The following is a 25179-nucleotide window of genomic DNA, read 5'->3' as shown; positions in this document are numbered from 1 at the left end:
GTCGTTCTTCCCAGAGGGTTTGTGGGCGTCAAAGATTCCCGATATACTTGAGACATGAAGCAAACCCTTATCCATGGCTCGTAGTGCGAAAATTTCAACACCCTTGGGATGATGTTCATCTTAAACCGACCCGGATATTTCTGCCATTGAGTAGCTGCATGGTCGAAGCAAATCCAACACGCTAACACGCAGCTTTTCTTGTCCTGGCTGCCAGTTACCCAAAGGATAGATACTTTTCCCGCCTCAAACGCGCAGAACCTTCATTGACTTAAGGATTCGAACCATCAACAAACCCAAAAACGTAACCTCGCATGTGCCTTGTAAAAGTGTGGCCTGACTTTCGAAGTTGTTGCGATAGATACCAGGACTTCCTGCATTGCAGTATGCGGGGTGCTTTTACAGCAGGTGCAACGTGGACCAACAGAGCTGTGCAGGCCTCCCATTATTGGCTGGAAACTGCAGCATGCAAGCCACACAAAGCTGCTTTGCAACCATGGCCCATGGGCCGTTGGTTGGATTGCAATAATTCTGTCACGCTGATGGTGGCAAATGCTTCCACAGTAGAAAGCACATCAGGCTTGCGTAGGCCACCTGCAGCAAAGCCCAAATCGCTTGGCTTGGAGGCACCTAAGGCGCCTGCAACATGTTCCATTCGGGGCGTGGGCAATTCGGAGCAGTACCTTGACTACTTAAACAGCACTATCAGGCGACTTTGGGTGGAATGCTTTCTCAAAATCATAGGCATCGAGAACTATGGCCAAAAAGAAGAAGAAATCGCAGGCGAACACCACAGACGCTACCACTGTCAACGCAATGCCTCCAGCAGATTATCAAATGATTCCAGAAGACGCGCCCCCGCCCCCGCCCGATGACTCTGAGCCTTCAGGTCCAGAAGATGCGCCGGTGCTTTCGTGAGTGGTATCCCCTCTGCACGAGGTGCAACAGAGAGCTGACATGTACTTGGGTTCAGACCATACACGAGCCCAAGCTGTAGGGTCTACTTCAGGAACAAAATGCCGTTCTTTGTTCCACGCGACCTGCTATGTAATGCAAGCGAATTGCTTGGGGCGCTAGCCACTTTGCCAAGCGATGAACCCCGGGATGAACTCAACGATATACATATCGAGGAAGTTCCGGATGACGCCGGTCATGTACTGGTTCATTATCTCTACACTGGGACTTGGCAGACCCTTTCACAGAGCCATTCACAGCAAGAACCCCTCACATGTTATGGCTCCAACATCAGCGTCATTAAGTCCGACTTTCAGACGAGCGTACATGTCTACTGTGCTGCTAAGGCTTATGGTCTCTCGGGCTTGGTGGGAATGGCCAAGAAAGAAGTGCTGCGGCTCGCCAATTATTTGACGCCGCTGGACGTTGTCGTATCGGCCTCCGAGGCTTGCCAGCTTCTGAGTGAACATGACATCTGGTTCAGAAGCTTTCTACAGCGCCGCCTGAGACTCATGTTCAACACCTCGAAGCATCTGGACGATTCGGCGTTTTTGGGATGCGTTCAACACGGCACGGTCTATTCAAACTTTCTGGTGAAGAGCATGTTTTTGTTGTGCTGTCAAAACTCGCGAAACCGCCGTGTATTACCAGTCGCTGATGTGGAACAATCCGATTTCGAAACCGACGAAGCCCATTTGAATGGATCGGCAGCGGCAGCCGACGTGCCTGCAGATGATCACTTCTCTGTGTCACAAGATGAGCCACCAGCAGAGGAGACGAAGGTGCCCGAGACACCGCCATCGGATGACTGGGCTGTGGCTGAACAACCCACGACCGAAGAGTTCGCCGAGCCGACGGAGTCACTGATAGAATGGGCTGAGATCAAAGAGAGTGACCCGGCGGACTATATTCCTGAGGCTCTGCCAGAGACCTGCCCTCAGCAGGACACGAACTTGATTCAGTCTACAAAACAGTCTAAGAAGGATAAGAAGAAGTCGAAAAAGGCCAAAGCCTTGGAGAGAAACGAAGGTGTCTTGATAGATAATGGGGTAGAGCTTGTGTCGGAGCCGGGGCCAGAGCCGGAAGCTGTACCAGAGGTCGAGGCAGATCCTGGGGCCCTTTGGGGTGAGCTGCCCAAGCCCAAGAAGAAGAAGAAGGAGAAGAAAGTTGAGGGAGGAAATACGAAGAAAAACAAGAATCAGGAAAATGTTCCGGACGCCCCAAACCCAGAGTCCGGCACAGAACCGGGCGCGGAAACCTCAACGATGACGGTGGTAAACCCCTGGGGGTTTCTGCCGAAGAAGAAGACGTTGACGAGGGAGCGAATGATTATGCCCGAGTTAGGATGTCCTGATAGGGTCACTCATATCCTTGGTGGCGGATGGAACGAATGCTCTACCTGTCGCGAACAAGTTGGCAACATATCGGGAGAGTATCAGGCTAACCAAGCCAACGAAGGTGAACGGCTGTTATCTTGAGTAAGTAAGATGAGTTTTCGTGGTTATTATCAACAGAACGCACTCATTTAGAAACAAGTCATTCGTTTAAAGAATCATCAGAAATTTGTGAATCATTTGAAAACGAACTTCTCTTGCCATCCACTTGTGGCGCCCTCGGACTGCAGAGCTGAAGACATAACGCGTCAACTAAGTGTCGTTGCTGGAGCAACGCACATTGGGAGCTCTGACACGAAAAAAGGGACCTTTGCTACCCCTGCAATCGATCCTTATCAGCACTCGATTGCATCATCGCCGCTGTGCCGTTCGTTTCTCAGCGACCTTCCGAGCTTGGTTACTCGTACCAATTACCCGTAACGGTGAATGCGCTTATCGCTGATGTGAGGCATCAAGCGCCATCTCTCTTCATAACCCCTTGCCAAGCCCCATCTCTCCTCCACACATCCACAACCGCAACCCAACAGCCACCATGCGCTACTCTCTGTCTACCAAGCTACTGCTCCTTCTGGGCTCTTCGCAGCTCGCGCTGAGCGCCTCCGATGACCAGTTCGTTATCGCGCCTGCCAGCAAAGATGCTGCGACCCCGTTCCGAATCCACGATGCCGATGAGTCAGTCCTCGCCGCGTTGAAGGCGCATCCCGATCCCGTCGATGCCCTGCTGTCCCTCCAACCCGAGAAGGCGGACAAGCTCGCCGAGCGGAGATTGCTTCACGTCTTTGGCGAGAAGGAGCCGCAATGGATGACGGAGGGAGACAAGCTTCGTCTACGTCGGAAGGGCAAGAAGTTCCGCGACATCACGAACCACCAGGACCTCTATGCCGAGGATTCTGTCGGCGCGTGGTCCGGCAAGGCCAGTAAGTGCTAGATCAGCACGCATCGACTTAATAGACAACCAGCTGACGGGTTCTCGTCCAGACCTTCCCAAGATCACCCATCAACGATTGGTCAAGCCCCTGTTCCCCAAGGTTAACCAGACCGAGATGCACGACGTCCTCGCCCACATGACGAGCTACTACAACAGATACTTCGACGGTCCGACCGGCGAGGAAAGCTCCCAGTGGCTGCACGATCATATCGCCGAGATTATCGCGCAATCTCCGTACCATACCCATATCTCTCTTGAGTACTTCACCCACAACTTCGTGCAGTCCTCCATCATCGCGCGTTTCGAGCCCAAGGTCCGCGACTTCTCCAAACCCCTGACCATCATCGGCGCCCACCAAGACTCCGCAAACTACCTCTTCCCTCTTCTCCCGGCCCCCGGGGCCGATGATGATTGCTCCGGCACCGTCAGCATCCTCGAGGCCTTCCGTGTGCTTGCCCTGAGCGGCTACATTCCCCAGGAGGGGCCCGTAGAGTTCCACTGGTATGCCGCTGAGGAAGGCGGTCTGCTCGGTAGCCAGGATATCGCCGCTTACAAGAAGAAGGAGGGCGCGAACATTGGTGCTATGATGGAATTTGACATGACCGCCTTCATCGCAAGGAACGCTACCGAGTCGATTGGATTCATCAAGACTGATGCGGACGCGCCTTTGACGAAGTGGGCTGTGGAATTGAGCACCGAGTACATCAACATTACCACCAGTGTGTATGAGTTGATGCCCGGTGCTGGATCAGACTACATGTCCTACACCAAGCTGGGCTTCCCTGCCACGTTTGCCTCTGAGGGCAACCCCGTTGCTGGTGGGTTCCCTGGCGAGTTCGACCCCTATGTCCACACCAGCAAGGACCGGATGGACATTGATGACGAGTTTGGCGTATTTTCTATTGACCACATGGCGAGGTTCTCCGAGCTGGCTATTGCTTTTGCTATTGAGCAGGCTGGTTGGGATAACAAGTGGAGGTAAGGTGCATTGTAGTATGTCCAAAGATTGAGCACGATCGACTGCAGGGTTGTCATGGTATTGTCAAGCACTTCCAGTGCTGGTTGGCGAGAGCGGGATCACTGGTGTAAATGATTCTAGTTCCCTTTGAATATGGCAAAGTCAATATTACTAGGTACATGGACTCAGTGCTGCATCGTAAACGTACGGACCACCTAGTTTAAACTAATGAACTGACAAGTTCGCCCTGACCATCTTGAGCCATGTCCACGCTGCTGTCCTACTGGCGAATTATTTTCCGCGAGGACTACAGCCAGCGCTATATGCCTCCAGATCAGCGTCTTGGACCTACATGGGCGTTTGGCAGTCTGGGCATCATCTGAAACCCGAAGAACGTGATTCTTAGTGGACCATCCATCTCAAGTCAGCGTAGATGCGTACCTCGTTGCACCTTCACCGAGCAGTTGCTTTCGAACACCTTTGGCATTTTCAAACGCAAAGAGGGACTTAGACGTTTCTGTGTTGTGCATCTCAACATGAAGCCTGCGCTGATACGTATTGGGTCTGCTCGTGTAACGCGGAGCCATGAAAACAAAACGGAAGTCTCTGATGTTCCAGCTTGCTTCACAAGCCAACGCATGAGAGCTGCTGACAGCTCGCAGTGGTTCTGAGATACGAATACGGTCGTAAACGTCCTCTCGGCCGATGGCAGGCCCCCGATGGCAGGCCCCCGATCATCCACCGTAACGGCTCGTTACCATGACTCAATTAGGTCGAAGGCAGCGACGATAAGCTAAGGATGTAGCTGACCTTACCTCAGCATACCGCGCCTGTGCTGCCCTCATGTGATATCATGAGGTCATGTATCGAAGCTTCAGAAGTCAATTCATGCACGGGGCAGAAGCTTCCATGCCGCCGCTACAGCACATCCCGACTGCCGGAGTCCGTAGGGAACCCAGTTCTGCTCGTACCCGAACCCCGCTGAGACTGGCGAGAACGAGCGGTCGTGTTTGTCGCATTGTTCTCCATCCGATTTGGCCATGCGTCTCATGGTTGCGAGCTGTAGTGGCTTCCACCGGGGAAGCAGGGATGAGATGACTTTCATCGGCGCCGGAGTTTCGAAGGAAAGTGAACGTTTTCGAAGACACGAGCCACGGCCTGCCACGCACACGTCGTCCGTACACCGGCCGGGTTATGGTCATATGCCGAGGCACATGCCGTTTCTAATGTCAAGCCGTCTCCTCACGGGCTTTATGAAGCAGTCAGTGTCAACAGCCAAAAGGCAGTCGATTCCATCGCATTTCCAGCTCTGAGCTGCAATCACACTCCCAAGCTATCACGATGTCCACGGCTGTTACAACAACTGCTCTGAGCAAAGGCAAGGTGAAGTTGTCAGGTGCGCAGGAAACTCTCCTGCTCACCCTCTTCGCCCGCGCCAAGGATGCCGAGTCTGCATCGCCGATTCTGAATGACCAGTACGCCCTAGAGATCGTCAACCAGATCAAGGAACAGGGCTATGACTTCAACCGAACATCCATGGGATTCACGAGAATTCCAACGTTCTCCGCACCGGTAGCTATGCGCGGTCGCATGCTAGACATTTGCACTGAGAGGTTTCTTCGAAGAAATCCGGGTCCTGCAACGGTGATCCACTTGGCATGCGGGATGGACTCGAGATGTCACCGCGTGCAGTGGCAGGGAGAAGGAAGGGTTTGGATCGACGCGGACAAGGAGGATGTCATCGAGCTGCGGCGCCAAGTTTTGAATGACCCCGAACCCGTCAAAGGGGCCGAGTACCGCTTGATCCACCCCAATATTCACAGCGACACCTGGCTCCGCGAAGCCAAGATTCCTGTGGACCGGCCAGTTCTGATCCTTTTCGAAGGTCTTACTCCGTACCTCACGAACGACGAGATGATTGGGCTGGTCCGGCGCATTGTGAACTACTTCCGTTCTCATGGCGCCCATGGCGAGCTTCGTTTCGATGCCGTCGGCTCGATTACGTATTACGCGATGAATTATATCTTCAAAACCCCGTTCAAGACTATGGGAACGCGATTCTACTACTACCTCGACGATCCCAGATCTCTGACGCAGAAGATTCCGGGGCTGAGGTACAAAGACTCCATATTCCTGATGCCAGACTTATTCAGGTACGGCATCTTGGGGCTCGTCCTCGGATTCTTCACATGGATCATAGACCTCTTTGGGATTTCTGGCCGTCTCGGTGGTGGATATGGGTATGAATTCTAGAGGGTGGCTAGGCCTTTTTGATTGACCTTGTCTTCGGCTCAGTGATTCGTCGTATGAAAGTTCAGGGATTTGGTAGATCTAGCTGAAGTGCGATGCGATGGATTGGTCATGTGTAGAACCTAATGTACTTGCCTAATGCTGTAAACCACCTCATTGTACTTAACGTGATCTCGTTGTAGGGCAGGAACTGACCGAAATAAAACATCACCGAAAGAACGGGATTCAAGCATTACTTATAACTCCATAACGCTCTCGTGTATTTCTACTCTCAATCACCTAATCATGAATCATTGCCGGGTACTGTACTGTGCCTGCCTTTTGTTCCTAACGTGCCATGCAGGCACTCGAGTCGGGTTTGCTATCCTCGACTGTGGCAGACTGATATCATCGAAAACATTCATCGCTAGACTCGGCAGTCTCTGGTATCATTTCGCAGCAAACAATCAAGCAGACGCATTGTTATATACAAAGCCATCGAGGTTGAAAGCAGAGCGCGTGGTATCAACGTCTTTCAGGAGCACCTCGACAGCGCATGCCACGATCGTCCAGACTCCGAGGACGAAGTTGCTCTTGTGTACTCCGCCTCCGGTCGCAGGCCATCTAGGATCGAACTGGGACAGCTGCTTGAAGAAGGTCACGGTCCAGACTCCCATCCAGCTGGTCCAGAGCCACCATGATCGGAACTGAATCAAATACAAGGGCAGGCAGATCAGAATCGGGCCGACGAGGGCGACAAGAAACCGATGGAAGTTCCGTCCGCCGACCGTGTAAAACGAGTTGATTCGCATCTTTTGATCATCGACGATGTCCTGGTAGCTGTACGCAGTGTTCAGGTAGATGATCCAGAAGAACACCATTGTACAAAGTGGGAAACACTGGCTGACGGTGAAGTCGAAAGGTTGCTGCCGACCGTAAATGGCTGAGCGTCCCATCACGGCGGGCCAGGCGATGGTGAAGCCAAGTATGTATTGCGGGTAGATGCGAAGGCGGCGGGCATTCGGTCGCTTTCCGTAAGGATAAAGAATAGAGGCGATGATGACGGGTATCATGTGCTTCCACCTGTACTGAAGTTAGCAACAGACATCCGGCTGTATGCAGGTACAAGCCATACACATCCTTCCCATCAAGCATCTTGTGAACCAAAGACAAAGCCATCAGCAGCTGCAGCGCCATCCACAGCATGGCATCGGTCACGGTGACCTTCTCGGCCGCTAGCGGGCGATCCTTCGTCCGAGCGACCTTTGCGTCGATTTCACGGTCGACATAGTCGTTCCAGACCATTCCCGCGCCGCAAAACAGGTAGGCCGAAAGAAAACATAACGCAGTCTGTCGGAAGACGAAAGCGGGTTGAATGTTCGAATGGGGGTTGGATAGCTCGGTTGCTCCAGCTAGCAAAGCGGACCACACTGTCTCTGCTCAGTCGTGCTGGTTTGAAAACGTCGGCTTTACGGAAACATACCTCCTGCGAACGTGGTGAAGAGGGGCGTGTACTTGTTGTACCGAGAGAGAACCACGAGGTTCCAGAACAAAGTGACTTGCGTAGGCCGTGGCGGGCCGTAGTTGATCTCCTGGAGCTTCTTTGCATCCAGAGCAATCTTACAAAGCTTGACGGCGTCTGATATGGTATCCATGATCATGTAATAATGATAAGTGGACGACAATGATAGAACGCGTAGATTTCACAGTCGAATCATCGAAGCGGGCAAAGAATAAAAAGACTTCTGGATCCCTTCTTCGCCTTTAATTTCAAGAATGCCACCCCCTCTCTGCAGCCCAACCCGAGGCGTGCTCGCCTTGATATTCGCGGCGAGAGCGGCATGCTCCGCGCGTTCATCTGGGCCGTTTCAGATGTGACGTCGGCTGGCCCGTTGAGTTTGTGCTTGCATGGACTCTGCCTTACGACACATGCTGACGTGCGCTGGTTGCTATTTTGCCGTGTCTGGGATTTGCCTACAAGCATCTTAGCACCGTCCGTGGGTTCACGACAACCTCCCACAGCTGAACGGTGCCCGGGGTCGATGGTGGCCCAACAACCACAACAGACATTTATGCCCTAAATTCAAAAAGCCAGATGTGCTTTTAGGACGTTCCAGCTCTTCTCTCTTTTTCATGTAGGAATTTTGGAAAGCTGCACAGGGCTTTGGGGTTGGGCTTTGGTGGCCTTCGCAGGACTCCCACTTACCGAGCGCTTCGTGATCTGAACCCCAGGGATCCGTCCATCATCACAACCGTTGGCGTCTCGGTTACCATTTGTGGAGATTCTAGAAATCTCTAAGGGGGATCCAAGCCGAAGGGATCTATGCTCTATCGCAGATCGGGAACTAGCGGTGCACATCAGTCTTTAATTCCTCGGCTCCACGCCCACGTCACTCGTAAACCAGCAGCATCCCAGTTGAAGTTTAAACTTGGCACTCTAGCTGGCCCAACTCCGCCTCACCTCTACGTGGCGGCCCGTGAAGTGGTCTCAAGTGCCGCGGACCCCGCCTCCGGTCAATGTGAGGCTGCAGAATGTGGTTGTTTGGCTCAAACGGCTCAATTTCGTTAGGGCGTTCCTGATGAAGGTCTAGTTATTGGCGGAGACTGATCGTGTGAACCAGTGGATCGTGCAAAGAGTCCCGCTGCAGAAACCAACAGTTTGGGAGAAAATCTCCTGACTTCGCCTTGAGTTTCATTGGTGCGGGAGTCTGATAAGGACGGCGCTGCATCTACCTAGTGGGTGTAATGAACTATGGCCACCCAGTTTCCAAGACCACTTCGATACAAAGAACGGTTCTCAAGTTTGATCCGAGGCTAATTTATACTGCAAAAATATATTTAGACTGTCAATTTCATTTCATACCAGGACTTGAACGTACACGACGTGATATCAGTATCTCTGTACGCCTGCGTAGGGGAGATTGGTTCAGGCTTGCCACGTCATTGTACCGTCAACTAGCTATCTCGGACATACAATTGCGCCGGGCATCTAGCACGCCATTGTTTGTCCAAGGACTCAAACACACAAATATGATATTCATACGCCTCATTGCCACTTGTATCTCAAAGATGATACTTGTGCTCAGCGCCGGCCAGGCATGTGTACGATTAACGACACTCGACGTTTTCCAAGGCTTCCATCTTCATGTGTATTACACCTGTGAACAAGGTACCCAGCCGGGAAGGTCCTTGTTATGATTTGAGCAGTAGAGAGTGGAGGGCATTCAAACACTGCATCTTGGTCGCATTTATCATCTTGCTAAACAGCAGGCACGTCTGATTTTGCTTTGGCTTTACACTGGAGTTTGATTGCTTGGTCTTTTTCGAAGCGACTCCACATCTCTTGTTGCTTCTTTGCCTTAGCAACTAATGTTCTCTGCTGCGGAAGAGGCCAATGAGCAAGAGCCAATCGATCTCCTTGCCTCATTGTAGCCATTTCTGTTTTGTCGAATAGGTCATTACTCTTCTCAGACACAACCAGATCTTTAGTTTTCCCATTGTTGATCACCAAAGCCGTGGCATCGCTTAGGCTATCGGGGCGCTTTCCTTCTTCCACAAGAGAGAAACTGTCGGTTCCTCCTCCCGGCCTCAAATCTCGGTGATCACGAACTTTCTTCGTCTTTCGATGGGATACCGTCTTTCCGAAAGGCAAGCGCCTTGTTTCGTCATCCGCGTCAACAAAACAAGCGTGTCCAGAATCACCACAGCGGCTGCCATCTGGACCGGCGTTAGATTCGAAGGCGTAGAAGTCTCTGAACTCGGAGTTCTCCTTTTGAACGTCGATTTTGCAGTGTTCCTTCCCCGTCATATGTTGTTGCGCGGCTTGTGGAGTATTCCGGATAGATCCACAATAGAAACATTCGTTGTACTCGTAGATTACGAGATGGAGGTACTTGACTAGTGTCTTAAGGTTGACTATCAAACTCTCAGGATAGGGAACGATCATGCCGTGTCGCTTTCGCATATGATCAAGGTTTTCGTCCAAGTTCTCACTGTTATAATTGCATAAAAGACACTGAGTGGCATCGAAGACGTTGACATCAACTGAGGCCTCGCTCTCATTTGATGATGCCGACTATGCATCTGGACCTCCAATGTTGAGATTTGAGAGCTCCTTATTCAGGAATGCTGCATCGACACAGACTTGCTCGTCTTCCGACGCCATTGTGAAGCGAGAGACTTCGAGGGAGTCGTTCTGGATAAACAAATACTCAGTTCCTGACTGCGACATAGATACGGACAACGCAATGTTGAATGTGCTTACGCAAAGAATTGTGATGGGGTGTACCGCGTAACCTGGGCGAAAAAGAAATGAAGGTTGAAGAGCAGAGACACGATGGAGTGAGGGCATACCAAGGAGCATGACTTTAAAGGGTAGCACGCTGACAGGCGGCAGGAGACCGACCGCGCTTTGAGAAAATTGAAGTCTAGACACCGCTCTGGTCCAATTCACTACTGACCTTCCTATTTGAGTGCTCAAATGCCGCTATGGCGTGTCTCGCTTCAACGAACATCAGTTTTGACAACAGACCTGTAGTCAATTCGTGCGCTTAGCCATTATCCCTTTTTTTCTCGGCATATAGAGATACCTCAGTTGCTCTTGTTCCGCCTTCCAAGTCTGGACGACTCCCAATAGGACAAGCTTATCCTCCAACAAAAGAAATACCGTCCCAATCTAGGCTCAAAGGTGTCTCTCTCTTTCCCAAAACCATCGATAATACCCTAAGGAAGGTTTCAGGGTAAGATCGGTTTTTCTAAACAGCATTCTCCGCCTTGAAATTGCAGCTCGGCGTGATCAAGCATAGAGTGTGTGTTATTTACAAGGAGAGTCTCTCTCAATCTTTTGAGGCACTATCGCTAGATCTAATAGGGCGTAACTCAACAACATAGTCTTACCGCAGTGATAGGTAGGCTCTTCAGCAGTCGAGGAAACATCACGTTGTCGTACCAGATTCAGAACGTAATCAAGCTATCAAAGACGAACTAGAACTAGTATTAATTTAGTACCTATCAAACTTTCAGTACAATAGAAGAGGCAACTCAACCCATGAAGGAAGGACAAGATAAGTAAAGAGAGAACATCTGACGCTGTCTTGCCAACTAATATTCCCCTGAAAAGTCTCTCGAAGCGTTTGGTCTGCATCTTACGACAGACAAACTCTTCTTTCTGGACACGCGTCCGGACGGATTGCATGGATCACAACCTAGACCCCAGTTTGTGTCATGGGCGTGAATTCAATGTCTCTTCCTGGCCGCTTACGTTGCACCAACAGCGTTACATTCTTACAATTATGAGCTAATCACTTTCTGATTATCGTGTTCTGCGCTGATACCTCAGGCAGCAATCCTACTTGTAATTGTCAAGGTAATTGGTTCTTCCTCTACACTACCCAACTTGACTCCATCAACACCACACACAACACCTGTAAGTCATTGCAGCGCGGTTTTCACGATGGCATCCCCACGCATCCAAGCCACGCCGCCCTCCCAGGATGCAATGCTCGATCGTCTCCTTACCACCGGCCGCCGCAACGGCGTCTACGTTGGCCTGCGCGATTGCGATCTCGAGGTGGAAATGCCTCTTCTTCTCAACCGGGCTGGCGCGCCCGTCGTATGTATGGAGCCGTCCGATGACTTCGAGGCCGTCAATGCCCACTTTTCGGTTCAAGTGCACGCCTTCTTCAATGCCCTGCACACTCTAGAGAACATGGCAGACGAGCAATCCCCCGACGAGACGGACTTCATCCGGAAACCTGAAGACGGCGGCCTGCACGCCGCCATCCTCATCCTCAACCAGTCCTACGACATCTACCCCGACTGCTGGCACCGCACATTCCACAACCGCCGACTCACTGTCCAGAATCCAGACACCCTGCCTCTCCTCAACTATGTTACCCGGCTTCGCGTCTTGCCCGCCCCCAGCAGCTCCAACGAGCCGGACATGCACTTCGTCCACATGCGCCCCGTCTCCCCGCGCGTTCCCCTCGGGCTCGCCGCTCGCCTCCCCCATCTCCGCGAGCTCGACTGTCCCTGGCTGTGGGAGCGCCTCCCCCTCGCCTTCTCTTCTCAGGCGCTGCGCATATTCTCCCGTCCCTGGGAGGGTCCTTGGCGGGATGCCCGCGTCGAGTTCGGCCGCGGGGTGCGACAACTCATGCCCTCGCTGCCATCTTCCCTCATCAAAGCCCGTCTCTGGTTCTGGAGGCTCAACCCCTACGGCGGCGACGAAGATCAAGCAGTGCACATGCCCGACCTGGTCGGTGCCTCGCCATCGTCGCCCTCAGAGTTTGAAGGCATGGACCCCGTGTCTCTCGGCCTGCGGGACCTGGGTAGTTGCCTGGCGGAACTGAACATCCGCGCCCTCATCACCCCCGACCTTTTCCGTTCCTCGTCTTGGCCGCACATGCGGCACCTCAGAGTGGAGTTCCACCCTTGCGCGCCCGACGGAAGGTGGTACTTCTCCGGTCCTAGAGGCGAAGATCCCTACCCCACGGGCTACGCCGTCACGAGAGAAGAGCACTACCCGCCCGGCTCGGAAGACGTCGAGGAGACGCACGCCCTGATGTCTCGCGAAGAGGACGAGTTCGAGGGCGACGATGAGATGTGCCTCGAACGCCGGTCAGACATGTTCCGCATACTTCCTATCGCGGAGCGCATAGATCCTCTGCTCCTGGCGTTTGTCTCGTCTCTACGGCGACAAGACACGCCCTCCCTCCAAGACGCCGAGATGTTTACGTGGCTTCAGTGGCGGCCTTCCAAGGATCGGGCCGAAGAGTATGAAGGGAGCGACGAGGTGCCTCCTTCGGAGGATGAGGACCAGACAGTCATGTTCCGATGGGGTGTGAGATACGATGCGCCTGATGGAGATGGGAAAGGGAAGGTGACATGGCAGGTCGGCGAGGACTGGAGGCCGGGGGGGGAAGTCATCAGGGCGTTTGAGGAGCTTGTGGGGGGAGACGGGGAGGACATGGAGTGGAAAGCGTTTGAGTTTGTCGGGGAGAGGGAGACGGAGGCGTACATCTTTGATTAAAGCATCAACAGGGCAGGGCAGGGCACCCATCAGCCATGCCACTCACTTGATATGACAGGATCAAAGTCTTTTTGTCTCTTTTTCTCAACAAAGGGCCAACAATCGTGCCCACAGCTACAGGCAGACACACAAAGAAAAGAAAGTCATCTGTAAGTATGTAAAGTACCAAATATCAAAGCAAAAACTTGAACTTGTCACCAGCCAGCAGTATGGATCCCCCTTCCACTCTTAGCCACTAACACCGACGCAATACGCCTCTCCCAGCCAATAATTTGTCAAACAATCGCTGCTCACAGCCGGGTTCCAAGCCAAAAACTGACTCAACGTGATCCCCGCCTGGCTCGCCATATCCGTGCAGGTCAGACCGTCCGTCACCAGAGCCCATTTGTTGCAGTTGTCCGGCTCGCCTCCCATGGTAGGCCCAGGAGGCGTCACCGACGTCGTCGTCGCCACCGCCGTGGTCGTCGTCGACGCGGGGGTAGACTCACCAGAAACACCGACGCAATACGCCTCGCCCAGCCAGTAGTTCGTCAGGCAGTCCGAGGACACGGCCGGGTTCCAGGCCAAGAACTGCGCGAGGGAGATACCGGCTTGGGAGGCCATGTCGGTGCATGACAGGCCGTCGGTCACGAGGCTCCATTTGTTGCAGTTAGCGGGCGACCCGGTCATTGTTGGGCCGGGCGGCGTCACCTTCGATGTCGTGGGAGCGGTGGTTGTCGCCGCCGCCGCCGTCGTTGTCGTGGCGCCGTCGTCCGAAACGCCGACGCAGTAGGCTTCGCCGAGCCAGTAGTTGGTCAGACAGTCTGACGAGACAGCTGGGTTCCATGCCAGGAACTGCTCAAGAGAGATTCCGGCCTCGGATGCCATGTCAGTGCATGACAAGCCGTCCGTCACGAGAGCCCATTTGTTACAGTTCGCGGGTGAGCCCGACATGGTGGGACCCGGCGGCGTGGGGGATGTGTTTGTCGGGTCCTCGCCGCCCGCGGTCGTTGTAGCCGTGACGGCGTCTTGGTCTCCGTGTTCGATGTACCACGAGCCGCAGTAGCGAACGCCGTTTTCGAAAGCGCACGCCGAGTCCGAGACGTTGCCGAGACTGGGGTTCCACAACCCAAAGGTCTCTGGGTCGACGTTGTAGGTGTGAGCGGCGAGCTCGCAGTTGCTGGCGAAGGGCGAGCCTGCGAGGTCGTATTGGTAGTCGTCGCCGGCGAAGTAGTGGACGCAGTCGCCGCGCGTGCCGGTGGCCTGTGGGAGAGCCGTGTACAGCCGGGTGTAAGGGGAGTTTGTCGCGTCTGGTCGCTCCGTGTAGGGAACGCCGGTGAACGGGGCCGAGGGGTCGAGTGTGATGGTGGCGTAGCCGGGGCGGCCTGAGTAGGTGTTGATGTCGCCCACGGCGGCGACACAGTACGACTCCAATGCGAAGAGATTGGTGCAGTTGGTGTTGACGGCCGGGTTCAGGAAGAGGAAGTCGGCGAGGGTGATGGCGAACTTGACGGCGACGAGGTTACAGTAGTCGCCCTGCTGGACCGAGTACCACCGCCCGCAAGGCTTGTCGGAACCGCCGGAGCCATCGGCCGCGTCCGTAGGCTTGGGAGCCGTGGTGGTCGGAGTTTGAGGGGGCAGAGCGGAGGTGTCGCTGGGGGCCACGAACTTGCGGCCGGGGGCGTCGATGCAGACCTCGGAGCCATTCATCCTGGGCAGATTGGCGCACCCGTAACTGATGGAGGGGTTCCAGGACTTGAACTGCGCCTCGGTGATATTGGCGGCCGCGGCCATGGCCTCGCACGTCGTGTTGGTAGGGACGGTAACGGTGGTACACTGATTGGCGATGCAGAGGCCGGTGCCGGCGGAGGGGAAGTCGGCGCAGAAGGCCGCCAAGTCGTTGTCGGCCAGCAGCCAGTCGGTGCCGACGCCTTGGCTCTTGGAGACGGTGTAGCAGTCGTCTGAGTCCTGAACCGTGTAGGTCGAGCCCTCGCACACCTTGGCCGTTGGAACGGGTGACGCAGTGAAGTAGTCGATAGTCGTCGTCACGACCGGGCGGTCCACGATACCGCAGCTCGCCGTCATGCTCGCGTACAGCGACTGGCTGGCGGCGAGGGGTCCGTCGAAGTACGGCGACCCCTCGCGCAGACGCAGGCGGTTGGCCAGACACACGTCGCAGTCGTCGGGCCGCACCTGGTCGGTGGTGTTGGTGACATAGTTGAAGGGGCTGATACCGGGCTCCGCGAAGGCCGCTGCCAGGGCCGCAACTGGTCCGCAGTAGCGGCCCGAGTCGTCCTGCAGGCAGGCGTTCTGGAAATAGTACTGCAGCGACCCGGGGATGTAGACAGCCGCGGCCTCGACTCCAAGGTCTGCCGAGATGGTCTGGTTCCCGCACTGGGACAGTACGGATGACCGCCATGTTTCGATGGCGGACGAGCAGGCGGTGGTGCAGATGCGTGTCAGGGACGTTGGTGGGTAGAAGACGTCAGGACGGAGGTCCCTCACCAGCGGATCGCAGGCTGTGACGTCCACGGCCAGCGCGCCGGTGCACTCCGAGGTGAGTGTTGAGGGCAGACTGTCCGGGTAGAGCAGCACGGTGGCAGATGCAGTTGATGCTGCCACGAGCAGGTCGACGAGGGAGTACCGCATCATGAAGGTTTGAATCCCCTTGATAGTGGCCTGCCTTGCCTTGCCTTGCCTTGGGACCTCAAAATTCGGCGGGAAAGGCACTGCTATTAGGAAGGGAGGGGAGCTCTTCGCAAACTGCACGTCGCAAAAGGCGGCATCACAAGAGACCCTTTTCTTGGCCAGGTTGCCAAGCGTCCATCACAAAGCCCCCATGTTCCATTAGGCATCAGACCACGAGGAACACCGTTGCGGCGCGGTGCGGTCCGTCATCTCAGCGTTGCACTTTTCTGTCTCGGACAACTTGCCAACTCGGGCTTGAGGTGTCCAATAGTCTGAATCTGAACATCACCTCTCTGCCTGCGAGTGAACCAATAAGTGAATCGACAACAGGACCAACGAGGGGACCAACAGAAGCGGCAGGGTTAATCAACCAATCGGGGCCACGAACCCGTGGAGTTCTTGGGACTCGCTTATGATTTCGCGCAGCCTTGTGACCCCTCCTCTGTAAGATTAGATGTAACTATAGGCGGGACAAGATAATCAAGCTCACATCCTCCCGCCTTAGCTCTTCAGCGGGTACGTTGACGAGCCAATGAGAACTTGACGATGTAACATGGTACCTGCATAACGCCGCAGCAATGCAGTCTCACGTCAGCCCTCTTCATGTGCACATAAGCCGAAATTCTATTGCAAGCAGGGAGATAAGTGAAAACCCCCATTATATCTATCTTGTAAGATTAAATGTAACTCTAACGGCCCGGGCTAAGTGAATGCATATCTACTTTTCGACATGGGAGGGCCTCGCAAGCTTCACCATCCAACGATTCGACAAAATACCTTGCATACGACACAGCACGCATCTGACGGGATTTCCCAAAGTAGATGTAAGTCGACATCCGAGCTCACCGTCAAAGTGAGCAGACCGCAAGGCTTGGCACGGCAAGGCAGAACCGATTTTGGCGCAAGTGGCGGCGCTCGCCGTGATGCCATTCTCTTATACAAGATGTAGCGGCAACTTGCTGGCCAAGACAGGTGATGCAGCATTCCCGAGCAACCACAACAGTCACGGCCATGCGGTATCCTATCATCTTTGCCCTTCTGTGGTGGCAGAAGCTTGCCGTGGGCTTGCCTAGTGCCGGTCGTGCTGCTGCTGTTGTTGTTGATATCCCATCAGCAACGTGCCGGAATCCCGTCTTGTAAGTGTTATGCCGTCGCGTTTCGAGCCGTTTGCTTGTTGGTCCAACGTACTGATTCCTTCCCCGCCACCGCAGACCTTTTGACTACTCGGCCAAGACCAGGCGGGATTATGAGCTTCCGCTGTGCCGGGACGGCAACGACGGCCATCCCGGCCTCACCGCCGTCTCCGCGCCATTTCTCCTGGGCGGCCGCGCCGTGGTCGATGACTACACGTGCGGGCCGGACCGGCCTTGCGCCAACAAGGCTTGCTGCCCCAAGGAGACGGGGCAATGCAACTACGGCGAGGAGGCGTGCGGCACGTCGGGCATCTCGCCCAACGAGGTGTGCTGGTCCAACTGCGACGCCAAGTCCGAGTGCGGTGTCAACGCCAAAGTGCCCGGCCAGAAGTGCCCTCTCAACGTCTGCTGCGGAAAATGGGGCTTCTGCGGCATGACGGACGACTACTGCGATGCCGAGGACCACGGCGCCACTGGCGGCTGCCAGTCCAACTGCGACCAGCCCGGTCCCAAGAACAAGGCCGACTCCCAGGACCGCATCATCGGCTACTACGAGGCCTGGCGCGCCGACAGCGCGTGCCAGGGCATGGGGCTCAAGGACATCCCCGTCAGCTCGCTCACCCATCTCTACTTCTCCTTCGCCTCCATCACGCCCGACACGTATGGCATCGCGCCCATGGACGGCATCCCCGGGTCCCTGTTCTCTGAGTTCACCAACCTCAAGAAGAACAACCCGGCCTTGAAGACCGTCATTGCTATTGGTGGTTGGACCTTCAACGACCCGGGCCCGACTCAGAAGGTGTTCAGCGACATGGTGAGCTCGGCACGCACTCGCGAGACCTTCATCGACAACCTGTTCAGCTTCCTGAGGGAGTATGCCTTCGACGGCGTCGACTTCGACTGGGAATATCCCGGCGCTGATGACCGCGGCGGCATCGACACCGATGGTGCCAACTTTGTCACGTTTCTCAAGGAGCTCGATGACGCCAACAAGAAGCAGCCCGTCAAATACGTCGTCTCCTTCACGGCGCCCACCTCATACTGGTACCTGCGCCACTTCGACCTCAAGGCCGTCGACCACGTCGACTTTGTGAACGTCATGTCCTATGACCTGCACGGCGTCTGGGACGGCAAGAACCCTATCGGCCAGCACATCTACGGGCATACTAACCTCACCGAGATGGAGCAGGCCTTCGACCTCTTCTGGCGCAACGACGTCCCCGCTAATAAGCTCAACATGGGCCTTGGCTTCTACGGCCGCGCCTTCCAATTGCAGGATTCCTCGTGTAGTAAGCCGGGTTGCGGCTTTAAGGGCGGCGCTACTAAGGGCGGCTGTAGCGGGGAGTCGGGAATTTTGAGCTATCGCGAGATCATGGCCGTGATCGACTCCAAGAAGATCAAGCCCGTACATGATAAGAAGGCTGGCGTTAAGTATATTACGTGGAACACGGACCAGTGGGTATCGTATGACGATGCTGATACCTTCGACCAGAAGAAGGGAATGGCTAAGGACCTAGGGCTGGGTGGCTACCTCATCTGGGCTATCGACCAGGATGACGAGCATCTGACCGCGCTGCAAGCCGTCATCTCGCCTAAGAAGCTCGGTGATCTGGGCGCAGCCGACGACTCTGATGACTGGCAATCTTCCAACAAGCACTGCTACATCACGTCCTGCGGTGGTAATTGCGACGCCGGCGATGTCAAAATCACCGACCAACCTTGCGACAAGGGTCGCAGTAAGCTCTGCTGCCCGCTGTCTGGCGCCCCGGACCCCAAGGAATGCACATGGCGCGGCGGCGAGACCACCCGCTGGTGCAACGGCCGCTGCAACGACGACGAGGTCATGATGGAGATGAACAAATGGGGCGACGGCGACAGCTGCTGGGATGGCAACAAGGCCTACTGCTGTAAGAGCCCGCTCGCCGAGGAGAACAGCTGCTACTGGGGTGGTGTAGGTGCCGCCTGTAATGGAGACGATCTGCCGTTGACTTTTTCTGGCACCGTCCTGACCGTCTTGGAAGACGTAGCCAAGGTCATCCTCCGTGTCGTTGGACGTGCGTATCCCCTCACGGCCCTGACGGGAGAAGTACTTCTCCAGGTACTTGATGCCCTCGACCTCGACACGGACAAGTACTACTGCTGCCCTAAGGAAGACATTCCCAAGTGGAAGAACTGCGAATGGTTCGGCAAGCCTGGAAACTGCTTCGACGGACACTGCCCGGATATGACCTACGCCCAGCTGACCGACAGCTACTTTGGCGGCGGCGAGACATGCGGTGGCCAGCTATCCCGCGTGCGTACCTTTTGCTGCGAGCCGAGCGAGGACCCCCTATTTCTTCCCGTGCCCCTGGGAAATCTCTTCGAGCATCCGCCCGACGGTGATAGTGTTGATACCGACTTCACCCTCGAGACGGACAAGGACTCCGACTCTCAGCAGAACCCCAACGACGCGGCCTTCCAGTTCGTCGTGCTTGCCTCGCCCGAAGAGCTGCAGGTCTCTCTCGACAAGCGCGACGGCTCCCACTGGGACATCTTCTCTGGCTGCGGAGGAGTCGTCGGCGAAGAAGGGCCTCACACGGTTCAGATGGTGTGCACCGACTTTTCCGCGGACAGCAACTGTCACAAGATCGGGCTCGGCCACGGCGTGCCCGGCACCATCCTACAAATGCCTAATGGGTGTGGTCCCGGGAAGTACGCCGTTGCAAAGGACATGGTCCCGACCCCTGAGACGAAGAAGCTCATTCTTCCTCGCCACCTCAAGCACCTCTCCGCGCGCTCGCCCATCGTCTACGACTTGACGTTTGACTACGACTTCACCCGCGTGCCTCGCGACCTTGGAGATACACAGATGCGCGTCGACTTCAGCAACCAGGATGACTACTGGAACACGGTCGTCGCCGGGGCCGCCACGAGCAAGAAGAAGGTCAAGCGCACCCTCGCCGACACCGGAGGCAACCACGTCCGCTGGATGGAGGAAGAATTCCGCGATGACTACCATTTCGGCGCCCTGTCGCGCCGCGAACTCGAGGAGCGCTGGTTCGGCTCAGGCATCCTCGACTGGCTTGCCCAGCTCGTCAAGCCGGAAATCAAGCGCGAGTTCACTTATAGGTACGAGGACACCCTGACTGCCAAACTCATCGACGAGACCTGGCAATGCACTCGCGAGGGCGTCGGCTACGAGGGCCATCTCCTGGCCCAGGCCCTCCTGAAAGTGAACATCGAGACCAGCTTCGGTTTCACTCTGATCGTCACGAAGCTGTCGCTCCCGCTCGACCTTTCCCAAAGCTATTTGACCTTCTACAATAAGGGCGAGATCACCGGCGTCCTAACCCTCGAAGCCGTCGCCAAATTCAAATACCATGAGTCGGAGGTTATCATGAACATCCCTTTCCCGGGCGCCTCCTTCAATATCCCAGGAATTGCGGTCATCGGCCCGCAGCTGACGGTCGAGGGCAGCATCGACGCTCAGCTCACCCTGGCAGGCAAGGTGGAAACCCGCCTCGAGTTCGCTAACTGGGAGGTCCGCCAGGTCGTCCCGGACAATGGTGATAGCAACTACACGCCCAAGGAGATCGGCGACGGCGACCCGGACCTCAAGCGCAACGGCGACACCAAGGACCTGGACAATCCCAACTTCTACGCCGGCGTCCAGGCCCTCGGCGACGTGACGGCTTCGATCTCGGCCGCGGCAGAGTTCGGCGTCCGCTTCGACAAGCGCTGGGAGGTCGAACCGGCCGCTGCGGCCGTGGTGGGTGAGGCCAGTGTGATCATCAAGATGGGCGCCGGCATCTCCACCAAGGACACCTGCCCCTTCACCTGGGGGCTCGACGTCGGCGCGCGCCTTTTTGCGCGGGCAAAGGCGCCCGCTGTGTTCCGGTGGCCTGGAGCCGAGGTGCCCATCACGCCCGCGTACAAGAAGCCCATCTTCGAGGGTGGCACTTGTCCGGAGCTGGGTCCCCTCCCTACCAAACGTGACCTTGAATACCTTCCTACCATTGGCAGCAACTTTAGCCGCAGCCTTGATCACCTTCACAACCACAACAGCCGTGGTCTCGTTCACATCCGCAACAGTCGTAACCTAGACAAGCGAGCGGCCGTCTGGGGCCCCGTCCTCAGCGTGCCCGTGGGAGACTACTTCTGCCCGCCCGAGTCTGATGACAGTGCCGGCCCGGGAACGGTCTGCTCCAAGATCGGATACGCCTGGACCGTGGACGACGGCGACGGCAACGCGCTTGCGAAGAGAGGCGTCCTCGAAAAGCGCGGCACCAAGACGAGCTCCCTCTGCGGACTCGGCACCCGCTTCCAATACCCATCAGACACGGAGGCCAAAGATATGGGCAACCCGGCCTACGGATTCACCACCACCGACTGCGACGACTACACATGGGGTGGTCCCCTGAGTGCCGACACTCCCAACTCCAACTACGAAGCCGAGCACATTCTCGAGTTCCAACTCACTAAACAGTTCTTCCAGGAGCTCGACCAGACTCTCGACGTCGTCCCTCACCCCGACCCCAACAAACAGACGACACTCAAGTTCTGCGGCCTTGTCGATCAGCTGTGGAACATCCCGGCCGTCCCGATCCCGAACCTCGATACCGCCTCCGGGATGGGCGCCACCCTCACCCCGGCCAACCACGTCGCCAACCAGTTTCCGACCAAGACGTGGAAGCAGGAGGAGTACGTCCGGCTCGACAACACCATCAACTCGCCGCCAAAGGCGAGCGCTTGGGCCGGCCTGTCCAAAACGTTCAAGCAGATCCAAATCGTCGACTTCAACAAATGGATCGGCGGCGACCCCAATGACCCCGGCAGCGTCGTCAACACGGACCAACCCAACTACACGGGCCTCATCACCGAGATCGACGGCGCGGAGAAGATCATAAAGTCCCTTCGCGCCATCGTCGGCTCGCGCCTGTACCACAGCGACCCGCTCGTCATGTCTATCTTGCGGAAGCAGAAGGCGCGCGTAGGTGAGGTGCTGCGGCGCCTCGATACGGAGATCCTGCCGGCAAACCCAAAGCAGCCGACCTGGACGCCCTGGGCGCCACTGGGGCTCAAGGAGCGGTGGGACGAGTTCATGAAGGGCAAGGAGCTGCTAGCGGTGACCAAGTCGAACAAGGTGCTGAATGATATATTGCCACGGATGCAGGCCATGTGGGCGGACCAGGCTGCGAGGGACGCGGCGGCGGCTGATGATAATGATTCACAGACCGAGGCTGAGGCGAAGGCGAGGAGGCTGAGGCTTATCAATAGTATTGATGCATTGGCGGATGTTTTGAGAGTATTGCCGGCGTGGCAGATGGCGTTCTGAGACACTGACTTTGTGCTTTTCGTTGATAATGGTTAAACTTGGTCTTTAGTTTACTTTGTTGAGACCTTGTGTGTACATACACCCTGCTCGTCAGCAGGCTTTGCTTAGTTCAGTACATAATGTATTTCGCACATCGCAAGTAGTCATGGAATTCGATGTGTTTTTCAGAACGGTGTAAGTTTGAGATATGATATCTCCTGTGGCTTTGTAAAGGCGCGGCTTTAGACAGTCAAACGTACCTCGATGAGATAAAGGGCAGCCTGGATGAAAGCCAACAAAGCATGTTAAAAGTAGGCCTTCCAGCTACCAGCTGGAATAAACTATACCTTAGTAAGGCATCAGGCTCACGCCTGCCTCGCCAACCGCCTCAGAAGTATCTCTGGGCAACCTAGCCTACCCTCTAAACTTATTCGCTAACTTCACCACCCAATCCTTCTCAGAGAAGTTCAGTAAAACAAGGGCCGTCCTTCCGTTATAGCTAGCTATAGTGTAGACAAACACGTCCTCACTATTATTATACTCTGCTACTATTAAGTACTAGGTATATGCCTTTTGGAAGAAAGGTTATACCTTTTAGAAGAGAGGTTATGCCTTTGAGACCTTTTCCGCAAACGGGATCCAATAGCGTCTGGTCGAAAGAGTCTTATGTTGGTGTAAGACACAGTAACAACAGTCCAGGAAACAAGACCATGATCCAGCCGACAGACATGCTCATGCAGCCGACCAACGGTCACTCTGCGGTTTTCCCGACCAATGCAGCAGTTCAATTGGACTGGCAGGCCTTAAAAAAGCGCCTTCGGTGTTGGTTTTGCTTTGGTACCTGTGCCGCACGACTGCGCTCTCGCACGAGTTACTGTTTCTCCTTCCTAAAGGAGGTCTTGCCAGTTAGCGAGCAGTAAGCAACCAACAAGGCGACCCCGTAAAATTGCCGCCATTCCGGTGCCAAGAAGAACCAACAGCAGTCTGGATCCCCTTTTCGCGAAACCAAAATGAGAGGCACAGCAATGTACCATCACGGCAAAATAGCGGTCATTGACGGGTACGACTTGTGTCTGAGGGGCTGGCTTTAGTAATTCCATGCTGTAAAAGTTTCGGACTCGTCGCTAAAAAGCTTATCTCTTTGCTTATTCTTCCGCCTCCCTTGAGTGTAGCTGAGCCGTGAACAACTGTTGGAGCCCCGAAACCAATCAAACCTCCGCTCCACATGCTGAGATCTTTCGAGGTTAAAATGGGTCCAATAAGGATACATCTGCACTGTAACCACCAGAAGAACGCATGGGGAACTTTTGCAAACTCCTTGTTGGCGGCTGTCTCTGGATTGCGCCATGTTGGAGGGGGGGCTTTTCTAATTGAGGCACAGTCAGATGTCCTCTCGGATGACGGGAACTTGAGTCTATCCCAGATGCTCTCAATTTGTGGGAGACACTGCCACACCTCGACCATTTGAGATCTAAATTTTCCATGGTAGCTGACAGCGATCCAAAAAAAAACATTGTTTCTCGTTTGCAACTCACCTCAGTATGGGCGAAACTGACGAAATCAACTTTTCTGCTTCTAAGGAGAGACTACTTTCATCTTCATTGTCTAGGCATGAGGATGAAAATGTAGAACAGATTCGGAAGTCACGTCCACATAAGTATTCCTGGGCTCTGGTGCTTGGGCTTGGCTTGTCGCTCGTGCTCAATGTCGGACTACTCGGCCATTTATTTTACAGAGCTAAGTTACCGAAGGCGGCAACTTCGCATCAGTTGAGCTCAGCTAAAAGTGTCATAGCCCTCTATTGTAAGTCTATTCGCGCTATTAAATTTTTCTGAGTGTATCTAATGTTTTGTAGCTCCAGCTAATGATGCTGTGGAATACTAGCTCACCAAATTTGCGAGCTCGGTTGAAGGGGGAGAGACCGACTTTTAGGGAAGACCTTTGATGAAAACTAATTAAGCTTGGCAGGGCTTGTATGAAAGTGAGAGAACGATATTTGATTTTCTTGAGACCAAGCTGACAAGTCTTTCTGCGCAGATGTGTTCACACACGTCATGGAAGAAGACGCATGAATGCTGCCGAATAAGACCGCACCCAAGCTTGAATCTAAGGAAAGCGGATATCTAGTCGTCCTGAATGTCTTTCACGATCTCCATTGCATGGATAACATTCGAAAGGGGCTCTACTATTTCCTCGAACCGCAATGGAACAGCACACATAATCCATATCTCCTATACGAATCTCCTGAAACCGCGCTTGAGGATCGCGGGGGCGACCACCTGAGTATTATGCATCTAGACCATTGCATAGACTCACTCAGGCAGTCAATTCAGTGCACCGGAGATGTTGTCCCGAACGTTTTCCAGTACAGTCCAAAATATGGCGATGTGCGGGCTCGCTCTACTGTTGTGCACGAGTGTCGTAATTTCGGCAAGGTGAGTGCAGCCGCCCATAGAAACGAAGCCATGACTTACACGCAGTTTTACCGACAGATTCAGGAGTGGGCTGCTCAGCACCACGTCCCAGGCCTGTTCAAAGACTTTGGCAAAGGCCCCGAGCTCGGAAAGTGTGGAATTGACGACCCGTGGACTTGTTTGTT

The 25179-nt window shown here is 54.8% G+C and overlaps 7 protein-coding genes across 7 annotated transcripts; 5 read left to right on the top strand and 2 right to left on the bottom strand.

The window, feature by feature from the left end:
- Positions 1-1325: 1325 nt before the first annotated feature.
- COL26b_002085 (uncharacterized protein) lies at positions 1326-2480 on the top strand (the record flags this gene model as incomplete). Its single annotated transcript, XM_053175017.1, has 2 exons — positions 1326-2309; positions 2466-2480. The coding sequence occupies 2 exons, from the start codon at positions 1326-1328 to the stop codon at positions 2478-2480; spliced, it is 999 nt and encodes a 332-aa protein (XP_053040961.1).
- A 397-nt stretch (positions 2481-2877) lies between these two features.
- COL26b_002084 (uncharacterized protein) lies at positions 2878-4255 on the top strand (the record flags this gene model as incomplete). The annotated part of the gene is made up of 2 exons (XM_053175016.1): positions 2878-3262; positions 3324-4255. The coding sequence occupies 2 exons, from the start codon at positions 2878-2880 to the stop codon at positions 4253-4255; spliced, it is 1317 nt and encodes a 438-aa protein (XP_053040960.1).
- Positions 4256-5572: 1317 nt separating this feature from the next.
- On the top strand, positions 5573-6484 carry COL26b_002083 (uncharacterized protein; the record flags this gene model as incomplete). The annotated part of the gene is made up of 1 exon (XM_053175015.1): positions 5573-6484. One exon carries the CDS (start codon positions 5573-5575, stop codon positions 6482-6484), a length of 912 nt encoding a protein of 303 aa, XP_053040959.1.
- A 443-nt stretch (positions 6485-6927) lies between these two features.
- COL26b_002082 (uncharacterized protein) lies at positions 6928-8121 on the bottom strand (the record flags this gene model as incomplete). Its single annotated transcript, XM_053175014.1, has 3 exons — positions 6928-7543; positions 7596-7890; positions 7944-8121. 3 exons carry the CDS (start codon positions 8119-8121, stop codon positions 6928-6930), a joined length of 1089 nt encoding a protein of 362 aa, XP_053040958.1.
- A 3791-nt stretch (positions 8122-11912) lies between these two features.
- COL26b_002081 (uncharacterized protein) lies at positions 11913-13487 on the top strand (the record flags this gene model as incomplete). The annotated part of the gene is made up of 1 exon (XM_053175013.1): positions 11913-13487. One exon carries the CDS (start codon positions 11913-11915, stop codon positions 13485-13487), a length of 1575 nt encoding a protein of 524 aa, XP_053040957.1.
- Positions 13488-13715: 228 nt separating this feature from the next.
- On the bottom strand, positions 13716-16115 carry COL26b_002080 (uncharacterized protein; the record flags this gene model as incomplete). The annotated part of the gene is made up of 1 exon (XM_053175012.1): positions 13716-16115. The coding sequence occupies one exon, from the start codon at positions 16113-16115 to the stop codon at positions 13716-13718; it is 2400 nt and encodes a 799-aa protein (XP_053040956.1).
- Positions 16116-17165: 1050 nt separating this feature from the next.
- On the top strand, positions 17166-22601 carry COL26b_002079 (uncharacterized protein; the record flags this gene model as incomplete). Its single annotated transcript, XM_053175011.1, has 2 exons — positions 17166-17290; positions 17366-22601. The coding sequence occupies 2 exons, from the start codon at positions 17166-17168 to the stop codon at positions 22599-22601; spliced, it is 5361 nt and encodes a 1786-aa protein (XP_053040955.1).
- Positions 22602-25179: the final 2578 nt, after the last annotated feature.

The sequence above is a fragment of the Colletotrichum chrysophilum genome (genome assembly GCF_026319265.1).
Source record: "Colletotrichum chrysophilum strain AFK26 chromosome Unknown scaffold_10, whole genome shotgun sequence".
Taxonomy (NCBI): Eukaryota; Fungi; Ascomycota; class Sordariomycetes; order Glomerellales; family Glomerellaceae; genus Colletotrichum; species Colletotrichum chrysophilum.
The sequence above is the reverse complement of the archived record's forward strand: the minus strand, read 5'-3'. Positions and strand labels throughout refer to the sequence as shown.